The following is a 26647-nucleotide window of genomic DNA, read 5'->3' as shown; positions in this document are numbered from 1 at the left end:
TTCCAGAGTTGTGTTTATTTAGTTCATTTTAACTTAATTAGTGCCCAGTGCCTCCTGAAAATTCCTGGCTACGGCCCTGCTTCCCAGTCTCCACCAAATCACGTCAAAACGTCGCCACTGTTAATTTTATGACTGCTTTAATTTCACCCCAGAAGCGGTCGCAACTTGCAGAGTGGACTGCCACATCTACCGCTCATGAAAGCTGGGGTAAAAGGGAAAATTTAGTTAAAGTTACTGCCTCCCTTGTACATGAGAGGCAGTTGCCCGGCTGCTACGGCTTCATGCAGGAATGTGGTTTCTGAGTGGCTAGTGGAGGTTGAGGCAAACATGGAGCAATGACAAGGGGACCATAATCAATTCCCCCACCTTCAGATCACCTTCTTCTTGTTCAGAACAGAACACCAAGAGTGTGATCTACACAGTGTGAGGGTCCGTAATTATCCGAGACCGGCCCACAGTTTTCATGGAGACGATAAAATACTGATCCAGTCCCAACAAGGTAGACTTGAAATGGATGTTGAAGTCCCCCAAGAAAATCAGTCCAAGAGTCCTCAACACTATGCCTGAGACCACCTCCACTACCTCAGGCAGAGAGACAGGTGGGCAGCAGGGTGTGCGGTACACCAAACTGCTTAATTGTGAGGCCTGCTTTTTGGCCCACAAGATAAGTTAATGTAATTTACAAGAAAAGAACACAACAAATTGAACTCAATCTTTCACACAGGTGTACATTTTGGCAACCCAGCACTCCTACTTTATATGTCGTTTGCATTTGTACGGCCTATCAATGGAAAAAAGCTTTTGCTACAATCATCGTTCAAGCATCACAGAGGTTGAGGCTGTCATTCAAACAAGACTGGATGTACCACACATCATCAAGTCATACATATATTAATCATGCGTTATATTAATACTAGGGCTGCCAAGTGGGGGTGGGTAAACCCCCACTTCGGAGGCCCGATTCCCGCCGCCGCAGAATCGGGCCCCGGGGGGAACTCCGCCCCCTGAAGTGCAGTGTGGCTGCGTCACCGGAGGTGACACAACCACGTCAATCACGTTGGGAGCGTGGCCCGATCGTCGAAGGGAAAACTCTATGGTTTTCCCTCCGACGATCGGGGCCACGCCTTCAACGTGATGCAATCATAATTATTATGCAATCATAATAGAAAAGATAGACAATACCAAGCATAAGTTAAAGAAACAATTTTAGCCATTTAGGAATACAAGGTCCGCTCATAACATGTTCCCTTTGCCTTGAGCACTAGAGAGAGATACTGAGCCACCAAACTATTGCTTGACTGAATAAATGTTACAGCTAATCTAAAGATAAACTCCTTAACAGGTGGGACCTTAAGATTACCTTCTGGCAGACAGCTCTGAAACTAAGAGGTAGCAGGGAATTATATTCAGCCACTCAGTAAACATTTGCTTGGCTATTTGAACATGTGCTTAAATCTCTCTACTGAAATCAGCACTTAACTTTGGCTGCATTCTATCACAGACACATCTATTTAGTCACCCAACACTGCCCCATCTCTAGGACTTAGGAAAATACTTTTAAAAAATCCATATATGTATGATAAGCTGGCAAAAACATATTTATAAACGAGCCCTTCTAATGCAGACTTAATTTATGTTATCCAATCTAAACAGAAAGTTTTAAGCTTCACAGAAACATACATTTTTGGGACAAACTGTAAGGAAGATGTTCCATAATTGTGAGGAAGCCACTACAATTTTGTACAAAGAAACCAAGTAGGTATAAAGCACATTCCATACTGATTACAAGACATGAAGGTGGTGCAATAGTTTCTTAGACGCATTAGAGCCCAAACCTCTGACGGCTTTCAAGGTATGCCTATACATCCTAATAAAAGTGTGCGTTCAGGCATGTCCACATAGGCACCTCAGGGGATATATACATACACATTTAGCACTGCACCACAAAAAAGTTTTCTTATTGCTTGAGCGGTGTTTTATCCAATTAAGAACCCATTTAGACAAACAAATACGGTACTTTGGGCATGATTAAGCTTTCTGGAATGCATTTAAAGATGCATCTGTTGACAGAAGAATCTTCTTCCATCTATGGAAGGACACCTTTGGAGCCAATTCAATGACAACAACAGAACTATGAGCACATTTTGATAGCCATTATTCCTTTCTAAAACATGGTAAAACAGGAAGGTCTTTTCTTCTACCTGTTCATCATCTTCAACCACCACCAATGTTAATTTATTCTTCTTGAAGTCCAGCCTGGTTATCTTCGGCCTGTGCAGTTGGGAGGGGGGGGGGGGGGGGGGGGAGAAACAAAACCAGTCATATGTTTGTACTTTACTGTAAACAGCCCTTGCTATATTCTGCTTATGTACTAAGACAAAACAGGTTACTTACCTGTAACTGATGATCTTCAAGTGGTCATCTGTGCATTCACACCTGTTGGAAAGGGCGCCTGACCCCATCAGTAATTTTAACAAGCCCATAATCCTTCTTTCCCTTGCTCCGCGCCCAAGGCACACACAGCATTCTCCGGTGGGGAGTGGGGAAGCATGACAAACCTGATGAATTTTGCCCATTTGTAAGCACAGGACTGTCTAGTGGACAGTTTCCTACTATTAAGTATGTCACTCAGTCAAAGAAAGGCTGAGGGAGAGCTGCCAAGCTGTGAGTTTCAGGTGAGTCACATTGCGATGGAATACACATCCCCCTGCAGTGAGTAAGAGGTCCTGGGCAGGAGGGAAGTGATACAGCTGCAGGAGCACTGGAAGCCACTCCAGTCTGAGCCACCATGGCATGATCAGAATACAGTTCGGCCTCTCCCTCAGCAGTTTGTCCACCACTCTGGTCATGGGGGCAATGAGGGAAATAGAAAATGAAGTGGTCACTCCATGGATAAAGGAGTCCATTCCCCAGGGAGAGGGGGTCCATTCCCCCTCTGCTGCAGAAGAAGTGGCATTCTCGATTCTCCTGCATTGCAAAAATGTCCAAGTCTGGAAATCCCCAACGTTCAAACATGGGGAGTAGATATTCCTTGTTGAGTTTCCATTTATATAGAGAAGCCCCTCCTCTGCTCAAATTGTCCACCCAGGTATTCTGAACACCCGATAAGTGTGTGGCTAACAGGAAAGTTCCCCAAATCAATACATGTGAGCCAAAAGTCTAACCCTAGGGAGCAGAGGCTTCTGGACACCGTGCCTCCCTGCTGATTCACACGGCTGAGGGTAGTGGCATTGTCTATAAATACAGATACCACCTTCCCCTGTATGAGGACATGGAATGACTGGATGGCAAGTCTGACAGCAAGGAGTTCCAAGTAGTTTATGTGGCAGTGTTGGTATTGAGGGTCCCATCTGGCACCCACACAGAGGTCCCTCATGCAGACGCCCCAGCCCCAAAGGGAGGCATCACAGACACCCTGCGTCGTAGGTGGATCTGAGAGACCTCTTTCAAGAACTGCCCTTTGAAGGACAGCTCTGACAGAACTATGGCTTGCCCAAGGCCATCCAGCAGCTGCAAGTGGAGGAGTGGGGAATCAAAACCGGTTCTCCCAGATTATAGTCTGCACACTTAACCATGACACCAAATTGGTCAATTGGGCATCAATCCCGATGATCCTTGGTACTGACAGGTCAGATGTGGGCGCTGCTCATGCTAGAGGAGTCACTGGACAAGGAGCGGCATGATGATCTCTGAGTCAAGTCAACTTCATCCACCTCTGATTCTGAGAAGAGCATAGGCAGTGGCTGCAACAAGGAATTGATGTGTACTAGGGAGTCTATGAAACAGAGAGGCGGCGCCTCTGTAGTAAGCTTTGATGCCAGTGACAATCGCCCAATCGGGGCATCGAGCGACAGAGTAGAAGAGCCATGTTGGGGACTGTTAGGCTATGGCTTTGGTCCTGACTTTGACTTAGAAGTCTTGTCCACCTTGTCGCTTTTACCCTCCCTGTGTTTCCTTGCAGGTGTTGAGGGGTTCGATCTCGATGCAGAGCCTGAGCGCTTCAAAGTCAAGCGGTCGGTGCCGATTTCTCCCAAGGCCAAGAGGGCGGTCGAGTGGGTCAACATCAAGGGTCCTGGTGTCGACTCGGGTCCATCTTGGTGTGCAGGAGTGGCCATTGGTGTAAGTGAAAGAGCCAACTCAACCAGTGCTGCTTGAAGTCTGACAGCCCGGTTTTTATCGGTCTGGAGAACTTGGCACAATTGACAAGCGAGTCGGTATGGTGGCCTTCCCCCAGGCAAAGAAGGCACAGAGAGTGTCCGTCTGTGGGGGAGAGTTTACTCCCACAATTTTTACAGCATTTGAAGAAATCCCAAAGTTTTTCCATAGGCCATGCGATGGGTTAGGGCTGAAGGGGGGGGGAGAGACATTGGACATTGGACAAAGCAGGGTCTTCCTACTGTTCTTTTTTTTTTTAAGAAGTTGATAGTAAGAAAGAAAAGTAGTCAAAGGAATAAGGTTGATCTCATGATTTGAGAAGACGTTTACCGATCAGGACGAAGAGTGACTGCTCGGTACAGTGGTCAGAAGAGAACTAGCAGGAGACCTGGGCTCCACCCCTGTGGGCATGCGTGTTGGAGCCCCGTGTGTACCTCGGGGTGGAACATGAGAAAGAAGGATTTAGGGCTTGTTAAAGTTACCAATGGGGTCAGGCACAGGCACCCTTTCCCACAGGTATGATGCACAGAGACCACAAAGGAGATCCATACATTATCTTGTGATGCAAGTTAAAATATACAAAAACTACAAGTTAACGAATAGTATCTTGTCAAACACACAGGTGGATGCATCAACAGTTTCAACAGAATGACAATCAATTTAATTTTAATTTTGGATGTTTGCATCTGATTCAACTATATTGCTTTCCTAGATGGTTCCCGGAAACTAAACTTCACTTTGGCTCTGAACAGTGTCACACTAAGTAAGGAACTAAACCATATTTCAGCAAAGTATTGTTTATCATATATTTTACTCATCTGGTGCTTTGAGGGGAAGCCGGGGGAAAAAATGGCCCTACCACCCTGATCATGCAAGTTACTTCATATCAATTCCAATATAATACGAATCATCATACCCAAATAAGCATTCTAACACAACAGTCACGAATTTTACAAAAGACTCAAACCGAACACTTCACTTCTAAGAACTTTGCCTCCTCCCACCAAGGATAGTGTTGTTGGTGGAGGAGGCACGTATCAGAGATTGCCAGTAGTGACGGGCATGAACCAGGAAAATGGTGGTTCATGATTTAGGGGAAGCTTCCGCGGAAGGGGGGGGGGGCATTTTCAAATGCTGCTGCAGTATGCCTCAGCAAGTGAAGGGAGGGCATTTAAAGAGACCTACATGCCTTCCCTTCACTCACGGAGTTGCGCCGCTGCCCCAGTACACCTCACCGAGTGATAAGAGGACATTTAAAGAGACCTGCATGCCTTCCCCTCACTCGCTGAGACGTACTGCCACTGCGGCACAACTCACCGAGCGGAAGGAGAGCATTTAAAAAGACCGACATGACTTCTCTTCACTCAATGAGGTGCGCCATGGTGGTGGCACACCTCAGTGAGTGAAGGGAAGGCATGCAGGTCTCTTTAAATGCCTTCCCTCCTCTCGCTGAGGCGTGCTGCTGCCACACCTCAGCATGGGAAGGGAAGGCATTTAAAGAGACCTACATCCCTTCATTTGCTGCAGCGTGCTGCCATCGTGGCATGCCTCAGCAAGCGAAGGGAAGGCATGCAGGTCTCTTTAAATGTCTTCCCTTCACGCACTGAGGTGTGCCGTCGCTGCAGCATGACTCAGTGAGTGAAGGGAAGGCATTTACAGAGAACCTGCTTATGAACCGAACAAACGGCCACAAAAAACATGGCGGTTCGTAGGTGGTTTGCAAACAACGTGATTGCATGACTCATGGTTCACAAAACAATGAACTGGTCTGGTTCGTCACAAAATTTGGTTCATAAGTTGGTTCATGCCCATCTCTTATTACCAGCATTGAATAATGTTTGCTTGGATTTCAAATGGTTTAGGTGTCCTTAAAAAGAGCTAGACTGTAGACTCTAAAGGGATTATGAATGATCCAACTTACCAGAAGAACAAGCCAATCTTGGTTTCTCCTTCAAATACAAGAACTCCTGTGGGTGTTAGTCCAAGGCTATAATCATTACCATCTCTTGCCTAATTGACAGCAATTAACATATTAAGTCAGAATATCCCCACAGGTGCGAATTCATGCTGGTACACTTTACCTTTGGTTTAAATATACTTTCATTTATTGTCAAGACCGAGCAGTTAATCTTGCTACAGCATTGTTACATATCTCAATTAGACAAACCCTGCTATTATGCATATATTCTAATCTTGCTACAGCATCATTAACTGTCTAAAACTCTGCTACTATGCATATATTCTGTTCTAGTGAACTATCTCTTACGTAAAAGACAGAGTAATCATAGTTTTTATGAAGTTTATTTTTGTACTTTGAATTGTTTATGATGGAGCCAGCCCCCTTAAATTGTGCAAACAAAAGGCACTTCCAGTCGGACAAGCAAATGAAAATATGTTGCTTCTTTATACTGGATGGGACCACTGGTCTAGGGTTGCCAAATCGGGCCGGGGGGCGGGGAATCCCCCGCTTCCGCGGCCCGATTTCCGGCGCAGGGGAATTCCGGCCCGGGGGGAACCCCGCCCCCCAAGCTGCGGTTTTCCCCTCCGACGAGCTCAGCCACGCCCCCAACGTCAGCACGTCGCCCGTCACTTCCGGCGACGTGCTGCCGGTGCGCGCGCGCGTCCAAGCGATTCCTGGACCGCGGCGACGCTCCCCCGCTGAGAGGGGTAAGAGGATTTGGCAACCCTACACTGGTCTACTAAGTCTCAGACCAGCAGCAGCTTTTCAGAGTTTCAGGCGGAGGTCTTCCACATCATCTGCTACTTGATCTTTTTAACTGGAATGCTGGGGAATTGAACCTGGGACATTCTGCATGCCTAATGGATGTCATGGCCAGGACTCAAGAGTTCTGTGAATTCTCTCTACTTCTCCAGCACCCTACACCATATCTTATACCTCGGGTTGCCAAGTATTACCTTTCGCTGGAGCGGGGGACTCCCGGCTCTTTCCTGGAGCGCGCGCACCGCAACCACGTCACCTGAAAGTGACGTGATCATGCTGGGCACGCTGGGGGCGGGGCCACGACCATCAGAGGGGGAACCACAGAGGTTTTCCTGTTTTCCCTCGGATGACCGTGGCCCCGCCCCCAGCGTGCCCGGTGTGGTCGCGTTACTTCCAGGTGACGTGCACGCCACGTACTTTGGGGGTGGGGTTCCCCCCGGGGCCCGATCCGCCAGCGGCGGGGAATGGACCTCTGGGGCGGGGGTTTCCCCACCCCCGGGGGGACTTGGCAAGCCTACTTATACCATTCCCAAGGATCATCCGGCCCTCAAGAGTGACTTAGAATGGGCACAGGGACATGTAAGCAGGCTAAGGAAAGAGTCATGTTCCACAAGCAGAATTCTGGATCTTGCAGAATATATTGTTTGTTGCTCTGAGCTGTTTTAAAAATATATTAAAAACACACACACACAATGCACACTACAGCAACATGAGACATTGGCCTTACAATTATTATAGATCGGGAGCTTCTACTCTTTATGCGCTTCACTGAGTTGTCACCCAGGTCCTAGTCACATTTGTTGGAAGAAGTTTTTTACCAATTTCATCAGAATGTGTCTTCAAGTAATATGGAATCGCAGTTTATTTCCATTTCCATAGCTTTCAAATAGGGTCAGCGATTCCAATTGTACTGAATACACTGCTGTGAAGTCTGTTTGCCTGATACAGCAGCTGGGCCCATAAGCAGTAGGATTTCAACTGCAATCCTAAACAGAATTACACCTTTCTAAGTCCACTGTAGTCAGTGGGCTTAGAAAGGTGAAAGTCTGTTTAGGATTGTACTGCATGTCATGGAAGCTGCCTTCTATGGGCTGTATGAGAAACTGATCCCATATAGCATCATGTATACAGCCTGCAGGCTTAACTGTATTGTTTTCTTTCTATTTCATTTTTTGTAATTAGTATTAACGCTACATTAAAAAATATAATCATTCCACAAAAAGTTGGGACTTCAAACACTTACCTTAACTATATGCATGTCTACGCCATACATTTCCAGCCATTTTGCTTTGTTCAAAAAATTTGTTTCTGCCTGGGCTGGTGTTTGTCCCCTGAAGTTTAGGTTATGAAACAAAGAAGTTGCAGATGTCATGAGAGAAAACTAAGACTAGACGGAGAACCAAAGAGAAAATCTTCATGGGTCTGTAGCAGGGGCATAGCCCGGATTTTGTTTCTTTGGGGGCATTTAAAAAAGTGGGGGGGCCCTGCACACACCCCTGCACACGCACCCCCCCCCATGAGGAAACCGGCCCCAGGATAGCCCTTGACTCACTCGGGAGGGAGGAGCTGATGCTGTTTTGCACGCATGAGAATAAAGGCTGATTCCCTACCTGCACACTCCAGGCAGGAAGGAAGTGGCCTCCCCACTCCACTTTCCTGGCGGATTGTTTAGGATTTTAGCCTCACTGGCCTACCCTACTGTGGGGCCGAGACAACTAGGAGGCCGTGACGATGGTGGAGAGGCTGTGAGCTCCTCGGTGGTGGTGGCGGCAACAGTGGTGGTGCTCTCCACCCAGCCCCTGGCCCAGCTATGTCCTACCCACAAGGTCCTACCCTACCAGCTGCTAGGCTTGCTGGCACTCGCAGGGCAGGATGACAGCTCGGTGAAAAAAATAAAAATAAATAAACATTTAAGGAGTTGGGAGGCCTGGGTGGTAAGTTGGGGATGGGGTGGCAACCCCGAGATGCCCCACTGTAGTTACGGGCCTGGTCAGCAGACACAACCAAATAATGCTGGTCTCCAAGCTCAATTTTACTTGTGCCCCATTAATTAATTAATTGTCACATGGCAGTGGGTGTAGTATATCCAGAAGATCCAAAGATCATCTGGCAGCCTGGAACTCTAGCTCTTTTTTTAAATGGTGAGTCAGATTTTGGGAGGGGGGGCTGAGAGAATTGTGACTGACCCAAGGTCACCCAGCTGGCTTCAAGTGGAGGAGTGGGGAATCAAACCCAGTTCTCCCAGATTAGAGTTCACCACTGTTAACCACTACACCAAACTGGCTCTCTTATGCCCCATGACCACATCTGAACCTTTTCCCTTGAAATGCCAGGATGGGAAAGTATTTCATTACAAAATTAGTATGTGGAACCTTAGAGAGTTTGCCAAGTAGAGATGCCACCGGCGCTGTAGGTATCCAGATGGCATACAGTATTGTTTGGACAACTTAACACCCAATCTTAGCTATAGTGGAAGTTGCTGCAGTTGGTAAGAACTGGGGAAAGGCAGCTTACACATACACAGTCTCTAAGCTGAGGAAGACACACACACCCTCCAAGCTATCATGTATTTTGGATTCTACAGGCCCACAGTGGCTTCTGAAGACCAATCACTGGTGATAAAATTAAAGCAAACCCAATAAATGCATTGCTCCAGCTGCCACTTATCTAGCCACACAAATTGTGCCAGAGGAGAAGTCATATTTCCTCCACATAACTCTTGCCATTTCAACCAGTGATTACAACGTTTTACCTAATATGTTTCCTTAGGTTAGGACAAACTGTAGGACACACATATTTTGAAATACATAATCTCATTTATCACTACATAAATAGAACAACAGTACTCAGGCAGGTACCAGCAGGGATAGAAAACCTTTCCCCAGAACAGCAATATCTATTCTGAATGCACAGAATAAATGGAAAGGATTCAGATGGTTTCATGTCATTATTTGGGTGTTTGTTACCTGTATTCCTTCCACTTCTCAAAGATGGCCAGTTCCATCTCTTCAGTCTGCTGAGGCACAAACCTGAACTCTGACACGATGTCTGGGATGTGCTCAGCCGGGTCATAGTCGCCAAGTTCAGCTGCAAAGAGAAATATTTCAAGAATTCCGGAAAGGGAAGCATTTTCTAATTAACTGATTGGAACGGGGCAGAATCCAAATGATCTACAATGATACAATATTTCACTTCAAGTGTTCTAGATGCTGATTTCCCACCCCCCAGCTTTTTTTCAGAAGTACGAATGTCAGCATCAAGTGATTTTATTTTTATTATTTTACACTAAATATGTAAGACAAGAACATCCTCATACTTGATATCAAGCTACTTTAACATTAAATCTTTAATAAAGGCATCACAAGATCCTAAGCCCTAGGAACAGAGTTCCCTCTAAGCTGTCTTAGGAAGCAAGGGTGCACAAAATTTTAGCTGGCAACTCAGGGAGTTTTCAATCAGCTCACATGTGAACTGAGAAGGCATTTTTTCCCATTATGGCTGGATTCAGACATCAAAAACAGGTGGGTGTCTGGGACAGGCATGAATCTAGCGTGTTGCTATATCACTCATGTGCTTGCATTTGCTCCTTCTCTGCTCCCCATATGAGCCCCACAGGAACTTATGATCTATCAATCAACACCTCCTAGGGGTTCCCAGCCCCAGGGATGTCCAACTTGCCTCAATGAGGGCCAGGGCTTTTTCGGCCCCGGCCCCTACCTGGGGGAATGAGCTCCCATCAGAAATCAGGGCCCTGCAGGACCTATTACAGTTCCGCAGGGCCTGCAAGACAGAGCTCTTCCACCAGGCTTTCAGCTGAGGCAGCAGGTTCCCACATGCTGACTGGCCTCCCCTCCAGTGACCTCAGATCCGAATGGCCACCTGGGAACAAACTGCTTCTTGTTGAAATCTGTTGAGTCACCGGTCTTTTATTGATTACTGTTTTTAGGTAGGTTTTTAGATATATTTTAACTGTCAATTTGTTGTACTGTGAATTCGATGATGGAACCCACCCTGAGCCCGCTTGTGGGGAGGGCGCCATACAAATCATCAAATTAAATAAATAAATGCAGGAAAGTGAAAGCTTCCTGCTTTCAGAAGCCTTCAAACTGCTCCAGGTTTGTGGGGAGGGGGGGGCAGGGGGAATCCTCCAATTTGCCTGGGTGCTTGCATTTGGATGTCAACACTGGGGGTGATGGCTTCAGAAACCAGAAGGCTTTCCATTATTCTCCACATGTAAAAGAAAGGGAGTACATAAACATGGCAACAAATCAGGTTTGTAGCCTCTCAATGCAACCAAGGATTTGGGCTTCCACTTCAAACTGGCAATGCAAGCCAGGAATGAATGCTGTTTTTCAAACAAGGTTTTTGGAAAGGGAGAGAAAAAAGAGAGTTTTTTTATTTCAGAGTAAGCAACAATAAGCAGAAGGGTAACATGGCACTGAGGTTATCACCTGACATGGGAATCAATGGCAAACAGAATTTTAAAAAGCTGTTTTGGTGTTGTTTTTATTAATCCCATCCCAGCTAAACTGTAATATTCAGCAAGAGAATCACTAGGAGAATATTCAGGACAGCTCTTCCACACAGCAAGCAAATAAATGTTTTGCAGTGAAATCAGTTCATTTATTCAGCAGCAAGCCATCACGTTTTGTGTAAATCAAGTGATGTACTATGGATGCCAGCCTCCAGGTGAGGCCTGGGGATCCCCCAGAATCACACTTCTTCTCCAGACTACAAAGATCAGTTCCCCTGAAGAACACTGATGCTTTAGAGGGTGGGACTCTATTGCATTGTCCCTGTCCTCTCCAGGCTCCACCCCCAAACCTCCAGGAATTTTCCAACCTGAATCTGGCAACCCTACCCCCCATCCCCTGCCAGTGGCCGGGGGGGTCCTGGCAACCCTATGCTGTACATTTACTGTGGCTGGCTGCTGAAAGCACTGCATACTGCTTAGATTTTTTGCTAGCTCTTCCTTTGTGAAGACGAATAATTTTGCAAGAGCTTGAAAAGATACGCATTTCCCCTTCAGTATTGCTAACAGCATAAAAGACACATTTTTGTTTCTGAATGGTTATTTGTTTTCCTGTCACCTTCTGCTGGATACCCACACACCAACTAATGAAAGCCCAAATGGGGGGGGGGGAACCCCTTAAAAATGAGTTTATACCATAAGAGAAAAAAATTCAGGTCAGGGAAAGAAATGGCTTATTGAATAAAAAAAATCATTCAGTTTCATGCCACATAAATACCTTAATACACATCTTGTGTCTTGAATACCAATTTGCTTATTCTAAAAACTTCTAAGTAGCATTTTCATGAGCTTTTCAATCTGCCACAAAGGAGGTTTCTAAATCTGCAATTTACTCCACGATGCTGCCTGCCTGATTTAGAGGACTGCTGTCAAAGCTAGCTTGGGTTCGAGCTGATTTAAACAACATCTACAAAGTTAGACACAAAGTCTGAAGTTTTGAGTACTGCATTTGCTGTTGTCCGTATTTGTATGAAAAATCTAGGGCCATCTCAGCTCTGGTGGCCAGATGGTAAGGCAAGAAGATCTTTAAATCTTTCCTGAAGCCCCAGCTGGGAAATTAGGCTCTCTCTCCATCTCACCACTACCTACCTGCAATCAGAAGAAGAAGAAGAAGAAGAAGAAGAAGAGATTGGATTTATACCCCGCCCTTCACTCGGAGTCTCAGAGCGGCTTACAAACTCCTTTCCCTCCCCCTCCCCACAACAGACACCCTGTGAGGTGGGTGGGGTTGAGGGAGCTCTGACACAAACTGCTCTTTTTCAAGGACAGCTGTGCCAGAGCTTGTGACTGACCCAAGGTCACATCAGCAGGTGCAAGCGGAGGAGTGGGGAATCCAACCCGGTTCTCCCAGATTAGAGTCCGCACACTTAACCACTACACCAAACTGGCTCTCCACTTGCACCTTGGATCCTATCTAGAATTTCTGCAGGTATATGGGGCATTCCTCCCTCTCGTGGGAGCCCACAATATTCCTTGAAACGCTGTTCCTGGGCAAGAGGGGCGTCTAAAAACAGCTTGACAGGAAATCAGAGGTCTCCTATGGGAGAAGTGAATCAGTGAAAATGGACTCATTGTGCCTCTAGAAATTTTAGGCAGGAGCCAAGCCGATATCTATGCCTATTTTCTCTTCACCAACTACAGCTTAACTTTACGTGTTGTATGCAGCAGTGCAGGAAAGCCAAGCAAGTTCATTTCTTTTCTCATGCCTGTGTGCTACCTAATATATGAGGCTTCTTACTTTGCATCTTACTCAAAGTGAGCTCTAACTCACGAATGCTTACTCTGGAATAAATTTTGTGAGTCTTAAAGTGCTACTGGATTCCAGCTTTATTTTATCACTACAGACTAACATGGCTACCCCATATGGAACGACTCTTCTCTAGAGGATCAGATGTACCATTTGGGGGGGAAACCCTGTGCCCATAACCTTGAGTGTCTCATTGCCTCCTTACCATATCTAAAGCAGGGATTTGTTTCTTGTACTCTATCTTCACCTCTAAGCATACAGAAATAATCTAATTTAAATTTACACACAACATTTTGAACAAGAAAAAAATAACAATCCAAGTCCAGCCTTGGCTTGGTAGTAGCAAATGAATGAACAGCACAGTGGTTAGAACCCCACAAGACCAGGGCTCATTAGCTTTACTAGCATTTGGAAGGATGAACATGAAATAGATCTTTAGGGCGCAAGACAAAGAATAGTAGGCAGGACAAGCTCAAGTACTTTAATTTATCAGAGCCTCTGGATGTTATGGCCCAGAACTCACTGAAGAAATCATTTGTGTCTTACAGCTTTACTATAGATTGGTAGATGTGTACAGCCTGTGAGTATGTGACAGCAAAGACCTTTCTTAATTAATTTCATACAATTAAGTTATCTATATCCATCCTGCATCCACCAATCCATAGGTGCAAAGTGACAAATCTTTGCTTTGTAAACATGTCCTGTAAATGTGGATTTCAAGGAAAATGAAGATTATCCCTTCTCTTATTTTATCAGCTGCAAGATCTTTTAATCTTTGTTGTTGTTCAGTCGCTCACTCGAGTCCGACTCTTTGCGACCCCATGGACCATATCATGCCGGGCCCTCCTGTCTTCCGTCGTGCTCTGGAGTTTGCTCAATTTCATGTTTCTTCCCTTAATAACACTGTCCAACCATATCATCCTTTGCCGTCCCCTTCTTCTTTGACCTTCAAACTTTCCCAGCATCAGGGTCTTCTCCTGTGAGTGCTCCCGTCTCATTTGGTGACCAAAGTATTTGAGCTTCAGCTTCAGTATCTGGCCTTCCAGGGAACAGTCAGGGTTGATTTCTTTTAGGTTTGACTGATTTGATCTCCTTGCAGTCCAGAGGACTCTCAAGAGTCTTCTCCAGCACCATAATTCAAAAGAATCTATTCTTCGGCGCTCGGCCTTCCTTATAGTCCAACTCTCGCAGCCATACAGTACTACTGGGAATACCATTGCTTTGACCATACGGAATTTTGTTGGCAGGGTGATGTCTCTACTTTTTATCATGCTGTCAAGGTTTGCCATTGCTTTCCTCCCAAGGAGCAGGCGTCTTTTAATTTCATGATGAAATCTATTTCCAAAGCAAGTAGTCACAGACCACCTGACCATGAGAGTACTGGCTAATCCTAGCCTCTTAAATGAGTTTAGCTCTCCTGGAAGCCAACTGAACTACCAATACAAAAGCTTCCAGAAGGTGGTGGGACTCCAAGGCTCGGATCTTGTGACATAATTCCCCTCATGCAGTCCCTTTCCTCTGCTGTGGCACTTGCTTCCTCTTTGTTTGATCTATATCCCACCCTTCCTGCAAGCGGGCTCAGGGCGGGAAACAACAAATACTTTACCAATCATTAAAACCATTATAACAGTAATTCACTCAAATCCACTGTTAAAAGATGGCCTGTTATACATTAATCTATAGGGTTTCAGCAGTGCTGAATAGATGACAGCAAGAGTACCCGGAGAAGCAACAATACCATCTTGCTTATGTGGGCAGATGCAATAAGGCAGTTTCAGCAAGGGAGGCCAGATGATTGGTCCCGCGAGGCCCTGGTCTCAAGCGGGACCATGTTCCACCAGGCAGGGGCCACGGCACAAAAGGCCCTGTCCCTGGTCGAAGCTAAGCAGACGTCCTTTGGGCCGGGGACAACCAGCAAATGTTTATCACCTGAGTGCAGGGCTCTCCAGGGGACATACGGGGATAGACAGTGTCTTAGATACGTTGGTCCCAAGCCGCACAGGGCTTTGAAGGTTAGTACCACCACTTTGAAGTGGATCTGGTACTCAATTGGTAGCCAGTACAATCAGCGTAGGACCGGCTGAATGTGTCGCAGTCAGCAGGCGCGCCAACGCATTTTGTAGTAGCTGGAGTTTCCAGATCACACTCAAGGGTAAGCCTGCATAGAAGAGTTACAGTAATCTAACCTGGAAGCCAAGTCCTGGGAGGAGAGATAAGGAACCAGTGGCTTGATCTGCCGAAGACTGTAAAAGGCAGACGTAGCAACAGCAGTGAGTGACCTGCACCTCCACAGAAAGCCAGGTATCCAGGATCACCCCTAGACTCTTCATCAGCACTTCTGTGTCCATAAGGGCTCCTTGAAAATCACTGATCTTGCAACACACAGAAGTTCTAGCAGCAAAGGAAGCAAGCACTGTAGCAGAACAAAGCCTTTGCAATGGCCAGAGAGAAGCTGGAACAGGAACTATACAACAGGATCCAAACCAAAAAGCCAAAGCCTTTTCACCTAGCACCCCTTTGAAAAATGGTTTTTAGTGCCTAGGAGAAACGTCAGGTTTACTTCATTTTTGCGGAAACTATTGTCCATCAACTTAACCTAATAACATTTAAAATTCGGATCCAGCTCTACATGATCCATCATCGTAGAGCTAGAGAAAAGAGCTAGAGCTAGAAATCATCGTAGAGCTAGAAATACTTTGACCTTTTGTTTTATTGTCCTCAACTGCCTGTGTTCTTTGACGCTTCTCAACTCCTTTTATCAATACAATAGTGTTATTTTAAATACTCTAGACTGGTACACGGTTAAGCTCAAAATCAACTTATTTGTCTAAATGCCATTATGACTGATCTAAGGAGGCTATAGGGATTATTGGAAGCACCAGAGATACTAGGAGTGAGTTCAGAGACTTCCTTTATAAAATTCCTATCACACCAATCCACAGGCAACTCCTATCTGAGAGTGAAGCAGTATGGAAAATAGGTGAAAGCTAATACAATTGAAATTTCAGTGTACCAGAGTATGCAGCACCTCATGCAAAACATGCTCCCTCCAGTCTTCTTAGACAAGTAGCTCCATGACAACCTCATATTATGGCATCTTAGATTACTTCAATGCATTGCTTGTGGGCTTGCTTTTGACCAGTGTTCATAAAATTCCTGTATTTTAAATAATATGTGAATGTACAGGATTTAATCATGTCTTATTTTGTGAGTTGCCTCAAGCAGGCTCTCTGGAGAGGCAGCATATACGTTTTCTAAATAAATGCATTCAGAATATAGAAATGCAACTAATGAGTGGGAATTTCCAAAGTGAACCCATGTCACTAGTGGTAAGGGCACTACCACAGACTTCCCATAAGCTTCTGGGTATAATCCAAAGTGCTGGCTTCAACTAATAATGCTCAAAATACCTCGAGACCAGTGAAGGACAGTCTACTTCCATATGAAGCTGCTTACAGTCTGAGGTCGCCTTCTGAGGCCCGATGTGCTCTGCGTGGCTCTTTCTTTCGAGATTAGGCCAGTGGTACAGACTTCTTATACAGTGGTGACTGATCTCTCTAATGCCCTCTGCAGACACACTTTCCTAGTACCAACTTTGCTTTCTTACATCTGTTTTCACTGGCATTTGAATGATGGTCACTTCAGCAAACTGCTCTTTTACATAAAGTAAATAATGCCAAGCATAACAGCCAACAAAAATAGCTAGAAAAAGCTGCCTGTACAAGCACAAATCTATAGCCTGTAAATTATCTCAATTTTAGGATTTAAAATTTGTAATTAGATTTGTAGCCTTATGATAAAAAGGTGGGGGGAAACTGTGTTGTCACAAAGACATCGGCAGAAAAGAAGAAGTGCTCCTTTTAAGCTCATTTTCTCCTTTGTGCTTATTTATTTCCAACTTCACTTCTGCTGTCTTTTGATACAGCAGGCTGATCCTGCATTGAGGAGGGGGCTGGACTAGATGACCTACATGGACTAGATGACACTCGGTGATTCTATGATTCTATTTGTCAGTTTCAGAGCAACAGCTGTAATTATATGCAGGTAACATTCTTCTGAGTACCTGATCCCATCTCTCAATAAAGAACCTTCATCCTTGATGAGCAAAACTGCAACATCTATATAAATAAACGAAAGTCCCCTCCCCGTAAAATCAACGCCCAAGCCAAACCCCTGGACCTAGAGACACCAAAATCGGGGAGAGCACTCCTACCGTGGCGTAGATGCTCACTAAGAAGGGATTTTTAGAAATTCGACCCCTAAGTGGGTCAAAATGGGGAAAATGTGCTCCCCCATTGATTCCTACCGTGTTTCCCCGAAAATAAGACACTGTCTTATATTTATTTTTTCTCAAGAAGACACACTAGGGCTTATACCACAAATGCATAGAAATCCTGCTAGGGCTTATTTTTTGGGTAGGTCTTATTTTCGGGGAAACAGGGTATGCAGCTGCTAGGCAGCTGCCTCTCTGAACCCCCCACTCTCTGATTGGTCAGCTGCAGAGCTCAGTGTTCTGAGAGCCAGTTTGGTGCAGTGGTTAAGTGCGTGGACTCTAATCTGGGAGAACCGGGTTTGATTCCCCACTCCTCCACTTGCACCTGCTGATGTGACCTTGGGTCAGTCACAAGCTCTGGCACAGCTGTCCTTGAAAAAGAGCAGTTTCTGTCAGAGTTCACTCAGCCCCACCCACCTCACAGGGTCTGTTGTGGGGAGGGGAAGGGAAAGGAGTTTGTAAGCCGCTCTGACTGAGACTCCAAGTGAAGGGCGGGGTATAAATCCAATCTCTTCTTCTTCTTCTTCTAAAAAACCCCAACAGTTACAGGGGACTGCAGAGAGTTAATGACAGTTGAGGAAATCAGGAGTGGCCAACAACCACCTATGAGGTGAAGCAAAGCTGCTGGCCCAGCCTCTCTGATGGCTTCCAACACACTGCCCCCAACTCCTACACCTAACAGACAGTTGTCTGTCAGGTGCAGCCCCACCTCCACAGTGGCTTCTAATACTCCTCCCCCCTTCCCCTCCTACACTGGACAGGCAGCTGCCTGCCAGGTGTAGGAGAGGAGGTGGGGTGGCTTTGAACACACTCCCCCCACCTCCTACACCTAACAGGCGGTTGTCTGTCAGGTGCAGCCCCAGCTCCACAGTGGCTTCGAATACTCCTCCCCCTCCTACACTGGACAGGCAGCTGCCTGCCAGGTGTAGGAGAGGAGGTGGGGTGGCTTTGAACACACTCCCCCCACCTCCTACACCTAACAGGCGGTTGTCTGTCAGGTGCAGCCCCAGCTCCACAGTGGCTTCGAATACTCCTCCCCCCTTCCCCTCCTACACTGGACAGGTAGCTGCCTGCCAGGTGTAGGAGAGGACGTGGGGTGGCTTCCAACACATTCCCCCCACCTCCTACACCTAACAGGCGGTTGTCTGTCAGGTGCAGCCCCAGCTCCACAGTGGCTTCGAATACTCCTCCCCCTCCTACACTGGACAGGCAGCTGCCTGCCAGGTGTAGGAGAGGAAGTGGGATGGCTTCCAACACACTCCCCCCACATCCTACACCTAACAGGCGGTTGTCTGTCAGGTGCAGCAGCAGTTGCAGGATGCTTAAAGCCACGAGGGAGCCTGCCCCAGCAGTAACGCCTTAGTGATCCTGCCAGCCCCCCACTTCTTTCTCATGCCATGATCATATGATGGGAATCTACAGCCAACTACAACTTCCCATCATAGGGACACACAATGACTATGAAACTGTACATATGGTTTTTCCCCTAAGCACTGTCTCTATAGGAAACCAGTCAGATCTGAAATGATCTTTGGCTTCTAGCACTACACCCACACCATTCCCTTCAACCCACTCACCCTGTAACATGTAAGCTGACAACTGCACAGCTGTTTCAAATGGGCATTCCAACCTGTAACAGAGGAAGAAAAAACCCAGGCAATTTAGAAAATAAAAGTATGCTAAGGATTTGGAAGAGGCAGCACGGTAGTGATAAGTGATTCCTAAGTATGTCTAAAGAAGCACCACTATTTTCATTTATTTATTCAGATTTATAGTCTGCCCTTCCCATGAATAGGCTTCACGGCAGATCACAACAATAGCTAGGCCAGGGGTGGCCAAACTCGCTTAACGTAACAGCCACATAGAATAAACGTCAGATGTTTGAGAACCGCAAGACATGAATATTACACACATGTTTTTACGGAAAAATAGGCAAATTTGCTTTTTATAAACATTAAATTAGACTGCGTGAAAAAGCCCCATGTGGCTCCCAAGCTGCAGTGTGGCCACCCCTGAGCTAGGCCATTCGGCAACACAGAGGCAATAATAAACAGTTAATTAAAATATTAAAACAGCATTTAAAAACAATCTGCGAATTATATAAAGTTTAGAATCATGGAAGTTTTAAGACTGCACGGACTGCCATATATTAACTGAGCGAAGAAAAATTCTGACAAGTCAGTTGTCAGACAAGTCTGACGACCGGTTCTACAGGTATCTTGCTCAGGCACATGATTAATAAGCTCCAATTCAAGATGCAGAAGAAACTAACATAGTTAACACAAAGCAAGTAGCACACAAAACGATACATCCCCATCCAAAAGGCTGCCCTTCACAAACATTTTATAGCCCTGTAGGAAGCTGAGTATTCTCTGTAACTGGGTAATGAAAATACATTATGGCAACATTTAGGAAGCCAAGAAGAATAACTGTGGGGCTTATGAATACCACAGCTGGATCCAGCAAAGCAGTTGTGGAAGGTGCTCACGGACATGGATCTTTGCTACTTCTCTCTTCTCCCAGGAACTGAAATTTCTGAAAAGCTGGCTACCAGAAGTCATTGGACCTATACTGATAAGAGCCACTTGGCCTGGCCGGACAAGAGAGCTGCACTGACAAACAGGAGCTGGGCAAGATAGTCACCACCTTGCTTTTGCATCAAAGGTGGAAAAGATAGTGGAAAAGGGAACCTGAGATCTGCTTCACCCTCTTCACTGAGGCACCAGGGGATGCATGGCTTTTTGTCACTGAGGGTCCCACGACTTCCAGCGTCCATTTTTGATCAGTCTACGAGGTCTCAAGGGAAACAGCAGGAAATATCCTTGCCTGTGATTGCCCTCATGTTGCACTGGATCCAGCCCCAAGTCTGAGCAAACCACACACACACGGTTATTTATGACTATCGGCAATTATTAAAACTGCACACTTGCACAAAGCTGAATGAGTATTTTGTGTATCCTGTATTTTGGTGACTGATACATGTCCTCTCTATGTTTTTGTATTTGCAGCACACATTGATGGAAATAAGCCATATACTTAGAAGAATTATCAGCAGTACTTACTTGCCATTCAGAATGTCTTGTCTTAGCTGAAGGACAAATAAATACCTGTTTACAGGAAGAAAGAGCAAGAACAAAGCCATCAGTTCACATGGCCAGCCCTACGGCTAGGCAGTCGCTCTTAATATGAACTTTAAAATATTAACCTGATACTTGAACGATCTAGAATGATCAGCTGTTGCGCTCTGGTGTCTCACTTTGGGGCACAGAAACAAAGAGCAATGCATTCCACAGTAAGAGGATGAAATTCTTGTTAAAAGAATTTCATTTTGTAGCTTGTCTTAAGATCCCATTACACATTTTCAAAATAAAAAAGGAGGAATTTCCAAAACGGTTGGAAAGTGTTAACACCCAATCTGCAAAATTTCCTCAAAAAGCATTTCATGAATTGATCTAGTTATGATTATTAATACAAGGCAAAGTCTGAAGCAGATGGACAGTGTGAGAGCATTACAGGTTCCGGTCCAGAACCCTCATCCCAAAGAACCACCGTGTCACTGAAACCCCCCAAAACAATATTTACTGGACTGCCAGAATCAGACGCTTGGCGGACCATTTGCAAATCACCCCTGGCCATGTCCTTCAGGGACGGTACATGATGACTGGAAGTTTTGTTTATTTATAGATGAAACAATTATAGAGGTGACACGCAGATTCAGAGGAACCTACTAGATGCAGTACTATAAACACATGTTTTGCAGCCCCTTAATAAATTGGAAACTAAATGTGCTGCCTCTCCACAGACCTGTTCAAGGCAGCTCACAAAGCAGAACAATACGAAGTATACAAAACTAATACAAGGCACAGGCTCAGATCCAGGGAAGCTCTTCCATGGGTAGAAAGATTTCAGACCATGGAGAGCAAATTCTCTCACACAGCAGCCTGAAATGCTGTTCCTGAGGGGCTCCTGTTCCATGTATTGGGGGGTGGGGGGCACGAATTCAGGCTACAGAGGGAGGACAAAGGTGAGAAAGCCACACTAAGAGCAGAAATCCTTCCATCCTTGGTAACGCTATGCTGGATCCAAGCCACACAATGCCCTGCTAGACAATATAATAAAATCACAAGAACAGGATACAATGAATAGTAATGATTTATTATTATGCCAATTTATTTATTATTATGCCAATTCTGCTTTCTGCCACGGCTTATAGCAGATTTTTTGGTTTCCTTTCCGTGCCGTGATGTGGAAAGATATGCACTCTATGTACCTTGTGAGTTCTTCACGCAAGTTATTTGGCTCAGAGGAATAAAACTTTACACGAAGATGGAGACAGTAGGGTGGACCAACTATAAAAAAAAATGTATTTGGGTTATTGGCAGCAAAGTAATTTTTCGGCAGATACTTTCTTTAGTAATTATACTCACAACATTATGATAATTGACCTAACCATGATGGCTTGGATCATATGACACCGTTTCCCTTGTGCTTGTCTCTGCTTGCTGTCGAGGTTTTCCCCTACTGCAGAACTTGCGGTAGAATCTTAGGAAGCCTACTCAACAGTCATATCACATTAAGTTTATTTGCGTGTGCAAGAACAGATCACTCTAGTTTAGTCCCAATATTGCAAGGCACTCTCCATGAATGGAAAATCAATTTATCTTGGCTGTGCATCCAGTGAAATCCTTGGAAACTCTTTATACCTTTATAATCTTGGGAGTATTTGCCATGGGCATCAGCACACACTACTGAATTCAGAGTCAAATGGAGATTTATCTCACTTACTGTGAATCTTCCTTCTTGGTGGTGGTGGTGGTGGGTCAGTTGCTACGAATGGGAAAAGCTCTTCCCTCTGTTCCAGCAGGGTCACCTTGTCTTTGTCTGCGATTCCTATAGGGGGAGGGGGCTTCTTCCTCCTGGTTCCAGTATCATTCTAAAGCCAAGAAAGGAAACAAACCAACAACTCTCTCCCTCTACCCACCTTCGGTTCCAACCACCAATCACTGTAGTCCCTTCTAGGACCCGAAGTAATGTGGCTAGACCGATTCCTCAACATCCACCCCCGGGATGTCCATTAATTGATAGCCTTCCGAGGCCCTTCTGGGCATCCTTCCGAGACTGACAGAAAAACCTGAAGGTGAAAACAAGGTCACCTGCCCTGTCTCTTCTTGCATGCCATCTCCCTGCCCAGATACCAACAGATTGAGAACCCTCAGGTGGGATCAACCAACCCAGCCACAAACCACTGAGAAGGAAGATTCACAGTAATTGAGATAAATCTTTGTTGTCCAGTGGTCCTGGGGCGGGTTGGTCACTACAAGTTGGACCTACAAAAACACTACGTCCCTGGGGGGGGCAAGACGGTGCCTAGATGGAGACAATCTGCTGCAGCACCCTCCTGCCAAAGGCAGCCTCAGCTGAAGCCCACCTGTCTATCCTATAGGGCCTGGTGAAGAAGTGTACTGACTTCCAGGTGGCAGCCTTACAGATAACTTCCAGAGAAGGAAAGGACCTATACGCTGCCGAGGTAGCTGCTCTTGTGAAAGAGTGTGCTGTCATGCCAGGTGCTAGTTCTAGCCCTGCCGTCTTGTAGGCCGATATGACGCAGCCTTTCTCCCACCTGCTAATGGTAGACATAGAGAACCTTGTGCCCTAAGGATGACTTATGAAAGGACACAATTAGGGAATCTGTCCTATGAATGAGCTTAGTTCTGTCTAGATAAAAGCTTAAGGCCCTCTTGACATCCAGACAGTGACACTCCTTCTCCCTAGCATGCTTGGGATTAGGATAAAAGGAGGGAAGAACTACCTCCTCTGTCCTGTGAAAGACAGAGTTGACCTTTGGGATGAAGGCCTGGTCTGGGCAGAGTACCACCCTGTCAGAATGAAAGACACACAGCTCCTTGTTGGATGAGAGGGCTCTGAACTTCGATACCCCTCTAGCCAAAGTGATGCCTACCAGGAATGTCGTTTTAAAGGTGAGCTCCTTTAGAGGAGATGTTGCCATGGGCTCAAAGGGAGGTCTGGTCAGAGTGGATAGCACCACATTCAGCTTCCAGGTAGGAAAATGATGAGCCTGAGGGGGGTTAATCAGGGCAGTCCCTCTGAGGAACCTCTTCACGTGGGGATGCTGAGATAGGGGCTTCCCTTTCTCTGTTCGCCTAGCTGCTGAGATGGCCACAACCTGTCTCCTGAGCGTACTGATGCTGAGGCCCTTGCCCAAGCCAGCCGGGAGGAAGGTGAAGACCTCCCCCACTCTGGCCCTAAGTGGTTCTAGCGCCCTCTGTACACAACAATGTTTAAAGAATTACTGTAGACCCTATAGGTGGACTCCTTCCTCGAGGCCACCAAAATGTCAATGACCCTATCCAGATAACATTGAACATTGACAGCTCAACCTCCAAGATGTGAGGCTTAGCAATTTGGGCCATGGAAGCAGATCCCCCCTTTGGCAGTAGTCTCCACAGATACATGGTTGAGAGCCTCAATAGGTCCTGAAACCAGGTCCATCGCAGCCAGAAGGGCACTATCAGGACAATCTCAGCCTGTTGATCTATAATCTTCTGTATCACTTGCTGAATGATCTGCATTGGAGGGAAGGTGTACAACAGCCGGTCCGGCCAGTTGCCATTCAGGACATCTACCACCACTGCCTTTGTCGACCTCATTTTCATGTAAAACCTTGGTAGCTGGTGATTTTCCTTCAAGGTGAAGAGGTCCATCTCCATCTCCCCAAACCTGCAATGTACCTGCAGGAAGGTCTCCCTGTTCAGCATTCATTTGGCTTGGTCCAGTGCCCTCCTGCTGAGCTAGTCTGCCACACTGTTAGAGAGCCATGCTATGCGCACTGCCTTCAGTGACTTCATGTGGGTCTTTGTCCATTGCAGCAGCCGTATTGCGATTCCCCCCCCCATCAGTTCAGATATGACTTTGCTGTCAGGTTGTCCATGTGGATCAAGATGTGCTGCTGACCCTCCAGGAGGTTCTGAAGGGCCTGTGCCCCTCACCTGATGGCTCTGAGTTCCCTGGGCCATTCAACCCTGGGAGTGGGTCCCCCATAGGCTGGCATCCGAGGTAAAAATCACCCTTGGTAGTTCCCTCAGAGGTGACCCCTCCTCTAAGTGGGAAGGGTCCACCTACCACTGGAGCGCTTGGATCAAGGCTTGTGTCAGCCAAACCTTTCGGGTCCGCCTGCTGGCTATCTGGTATTGGAAAGGAAGGAGGAACTGTTGCAGCAGTCAGAGGTGAAGGCATGGCCACTGCACCATTTCCTGGCAGGACACCATCATCCCCAGGAGGTGCACAAGCACCATGAGGTCTCCCTGTGGCTTGTCCATAAACTCCTGCACTGTTGCTAGGATCCTCTCTTGCTGCTCACATGATAAGAAGACCCTGTCCATCCCCGTATCTATCACCACCACCAAGTGCAGTATGCAACATGAGGGTTCCAGGTTTCTCTTCTCCCTGATGATGAAGCCGTGGTTCTAGAGACAGGCAACCATCTGCCCTACACCTTCTCCCCCCCTCTGGAGAGAAGCAGACCTGATTAGCAGGTCATAGAATCATAGAGTTGGAAGGTACCTCCAGAGTCATCTAGTCCAACCCCCTGCACAATGCAGAGAATTCACAAATACCTCCCCCCAACCCCAGTGACCAGAAGATGACCAAAAAAAAACACCCCTCCAGGATCCCTGGCCAAACTGACCCAGAGAAAAAATGCTTCCTGGGGGCCGACTTGAGCCCAAAGGAAAGGGCCCAATACTGAAATTGATACCCATTGTAGGCAAACTAAAGGTACTTCCAATGGACTTCTTGGATTGGGATGTGCAGATAAGCCTCTGGGAGATATATGGAGACCAGGAACTCCTCTCTCTGAATGGCCAACATGATTGATTTCACAGTCTCCATCCTGAACTGTTTCTTCTTTATCTGTCGGTTCAGCCACTTGACGTCCAGGATAAACCTGATGTCCTCATTCATTTTTGGCACCACAAAAAGAACTGAATCAACTCCTGAGGCCTCCTGACCCCTTGGTACCGGCTCTATTGCCCCAATGTTGAGAAGGTACTGTATAGCCCCATCGAGCAGTTGGTGATCCAGAGGACGTTTCTTCCTTGGGACCTATACAAAATGGTTTGGAGGAGACGCAGTGAGTTCCAGAGAACTATCGTGTCCAACACCCACTGGTCACCCACTGTGACCCTCCATTGCTCAATAAAGCCCTGGAGCCAACCACCTATCCCCTGTGGCCCTGGGGTCCATGGTAGTCAGGCTGACAGGCTCTGTTTACCCCCTTTAGCAGGCTGTGTTGCTGGCCTGCTAAAGGAAGGATTCCTGCTCCCTGATTTCTTGGGACTGCCATTTCCCTTTGTTGGGTCTGACTTGTCTGGAACCAGAGGCCCGCCTGGGCTCCCGAAAGGTCACTTAGGTTTGTGTTCCTTCTTACGGAATGGAAGGGAGTCCTTCTTGTCCTTGTCCGCTATCAAGTATTTGTCCATGCCTTCCCAAACAGGTGTGTCTCCTTGAATGGGATGCTGGCCCCCTTGGCTTGAGCAGAGGGGTCCACCTCTCAGTTGTGGAGCCAAGTGTTCCTCCTGACAGTGACACTAGCTGCCATGGACCTACCTGAAAGCTAGATGGCATCCAGGGAGGCATCTGCTGCAAAGGCTGTGGCCAATGCAATCTTCTACAAGCTGTCTTTTACTTCCTTGGGCACATCTCTTTCCATTGCCACCAGGTCTTTCCATCAGGTGTAGGTAGCCCTAGCAAAGAGGGAACAAGCGGCGGAGGTCCGAAGAGACGTGGTCACTGCCTCAAAGTCTTTGCGCAAGGACCATTAGATCCTCCTACCACATAGGTTCCTCGGCAACCCCTCTGCGTCCACTGGCAGGACTGAAGATGAGCACAGCTTAGCGGCAGGATCATCTACCTTAGGAAGTTTGAACCACCTCGCCACCATGGCCACCCCTGAGTAAAGCTTGATGATGATGGGGTGGTTTGTCTTGGGTTTGGCCGGGGCCTCCCATTCAGCCTTGACCATTCTGTGAAAGGCTGCCAAAGAAAGGGATCCCTAGTGGGGGGAGGGCTCCCTTTGTGGGCAAAAATCTGGAGGAACCTTCCTGCACATTAGTGTCCGAGTCCTCCTGGTCCCCGCTGCCCCTCAAAATCTCCAGAATCCATAGCACCTTGGGCAGGAGCTTGTGGAAGACCTCCTGCTGA

At 46.6% G+C, this 26647-nt stretch overlaps 1 protein-coding gene across 2 annotated transcripts in view; it reads right to left on the bottom strand.

Annotated features, from left to right (window-relative positions):
- Window positions 1-26647, bottom strand: part of EPB41L5 (erythrocyte membrane protein band 4.1 like 5) — a 71737-nt gene that overhangs the window by 13276 nt on the left and 31814 nt on the right. For both annotated transcript variants that reach the window (XR_001482375.1, XM_015406992.1), the window contains exons 4-10: window positions 21699-21777; window positions 20491-20535; window positions 19006-19058; window positions 9844-9964; window positions 8121-8208; window positions 6077-6165; window positions 2202-2271 (exon numbers count right to left, since the gene is read on the bottom strand). Coding sequence is in view for 1 of the 2 variants with exons in the window: in XM_015406992.1 (XP_015262478.1) it covers window positions 2202-2271; window positions 6077-6165; window positions 8121-8208; window positions 9844-9964; window positions 19006-19058; window positions 20491-20535; window positions 21699-21777 (545 nt within the window). In the remaining variant the exon portion in view is untranslated. The remainder of the gene's footprint in view (window positions 1-2201; window positions 2272-6076; window positions 6166-8120; window positions 8209-9843; window positions 9965-19005; window positions 19059-20490; window positions 20536-21698; window positions 21778-26647) is intronic.

Source organism: Gekko japonicus, unplaced genomic scaffold (genome assembly GCF_001447785.1).
Source record: "Gekko japonicus isolate JY-2015 unplaced genomic scaffold, Gekko_japonicus_V1.1 scaffold1847, whole genome shotgun sequence".
Lineage (NCBI taxonomy): Eukaryota > Metazoa > Chordata > Lepidosauria > Squamata > Gekkonidae > Gekko > Gekko japonicus.
This window is presented reverse-complemented; position numbering and strand designations above follow the sequence as displayed.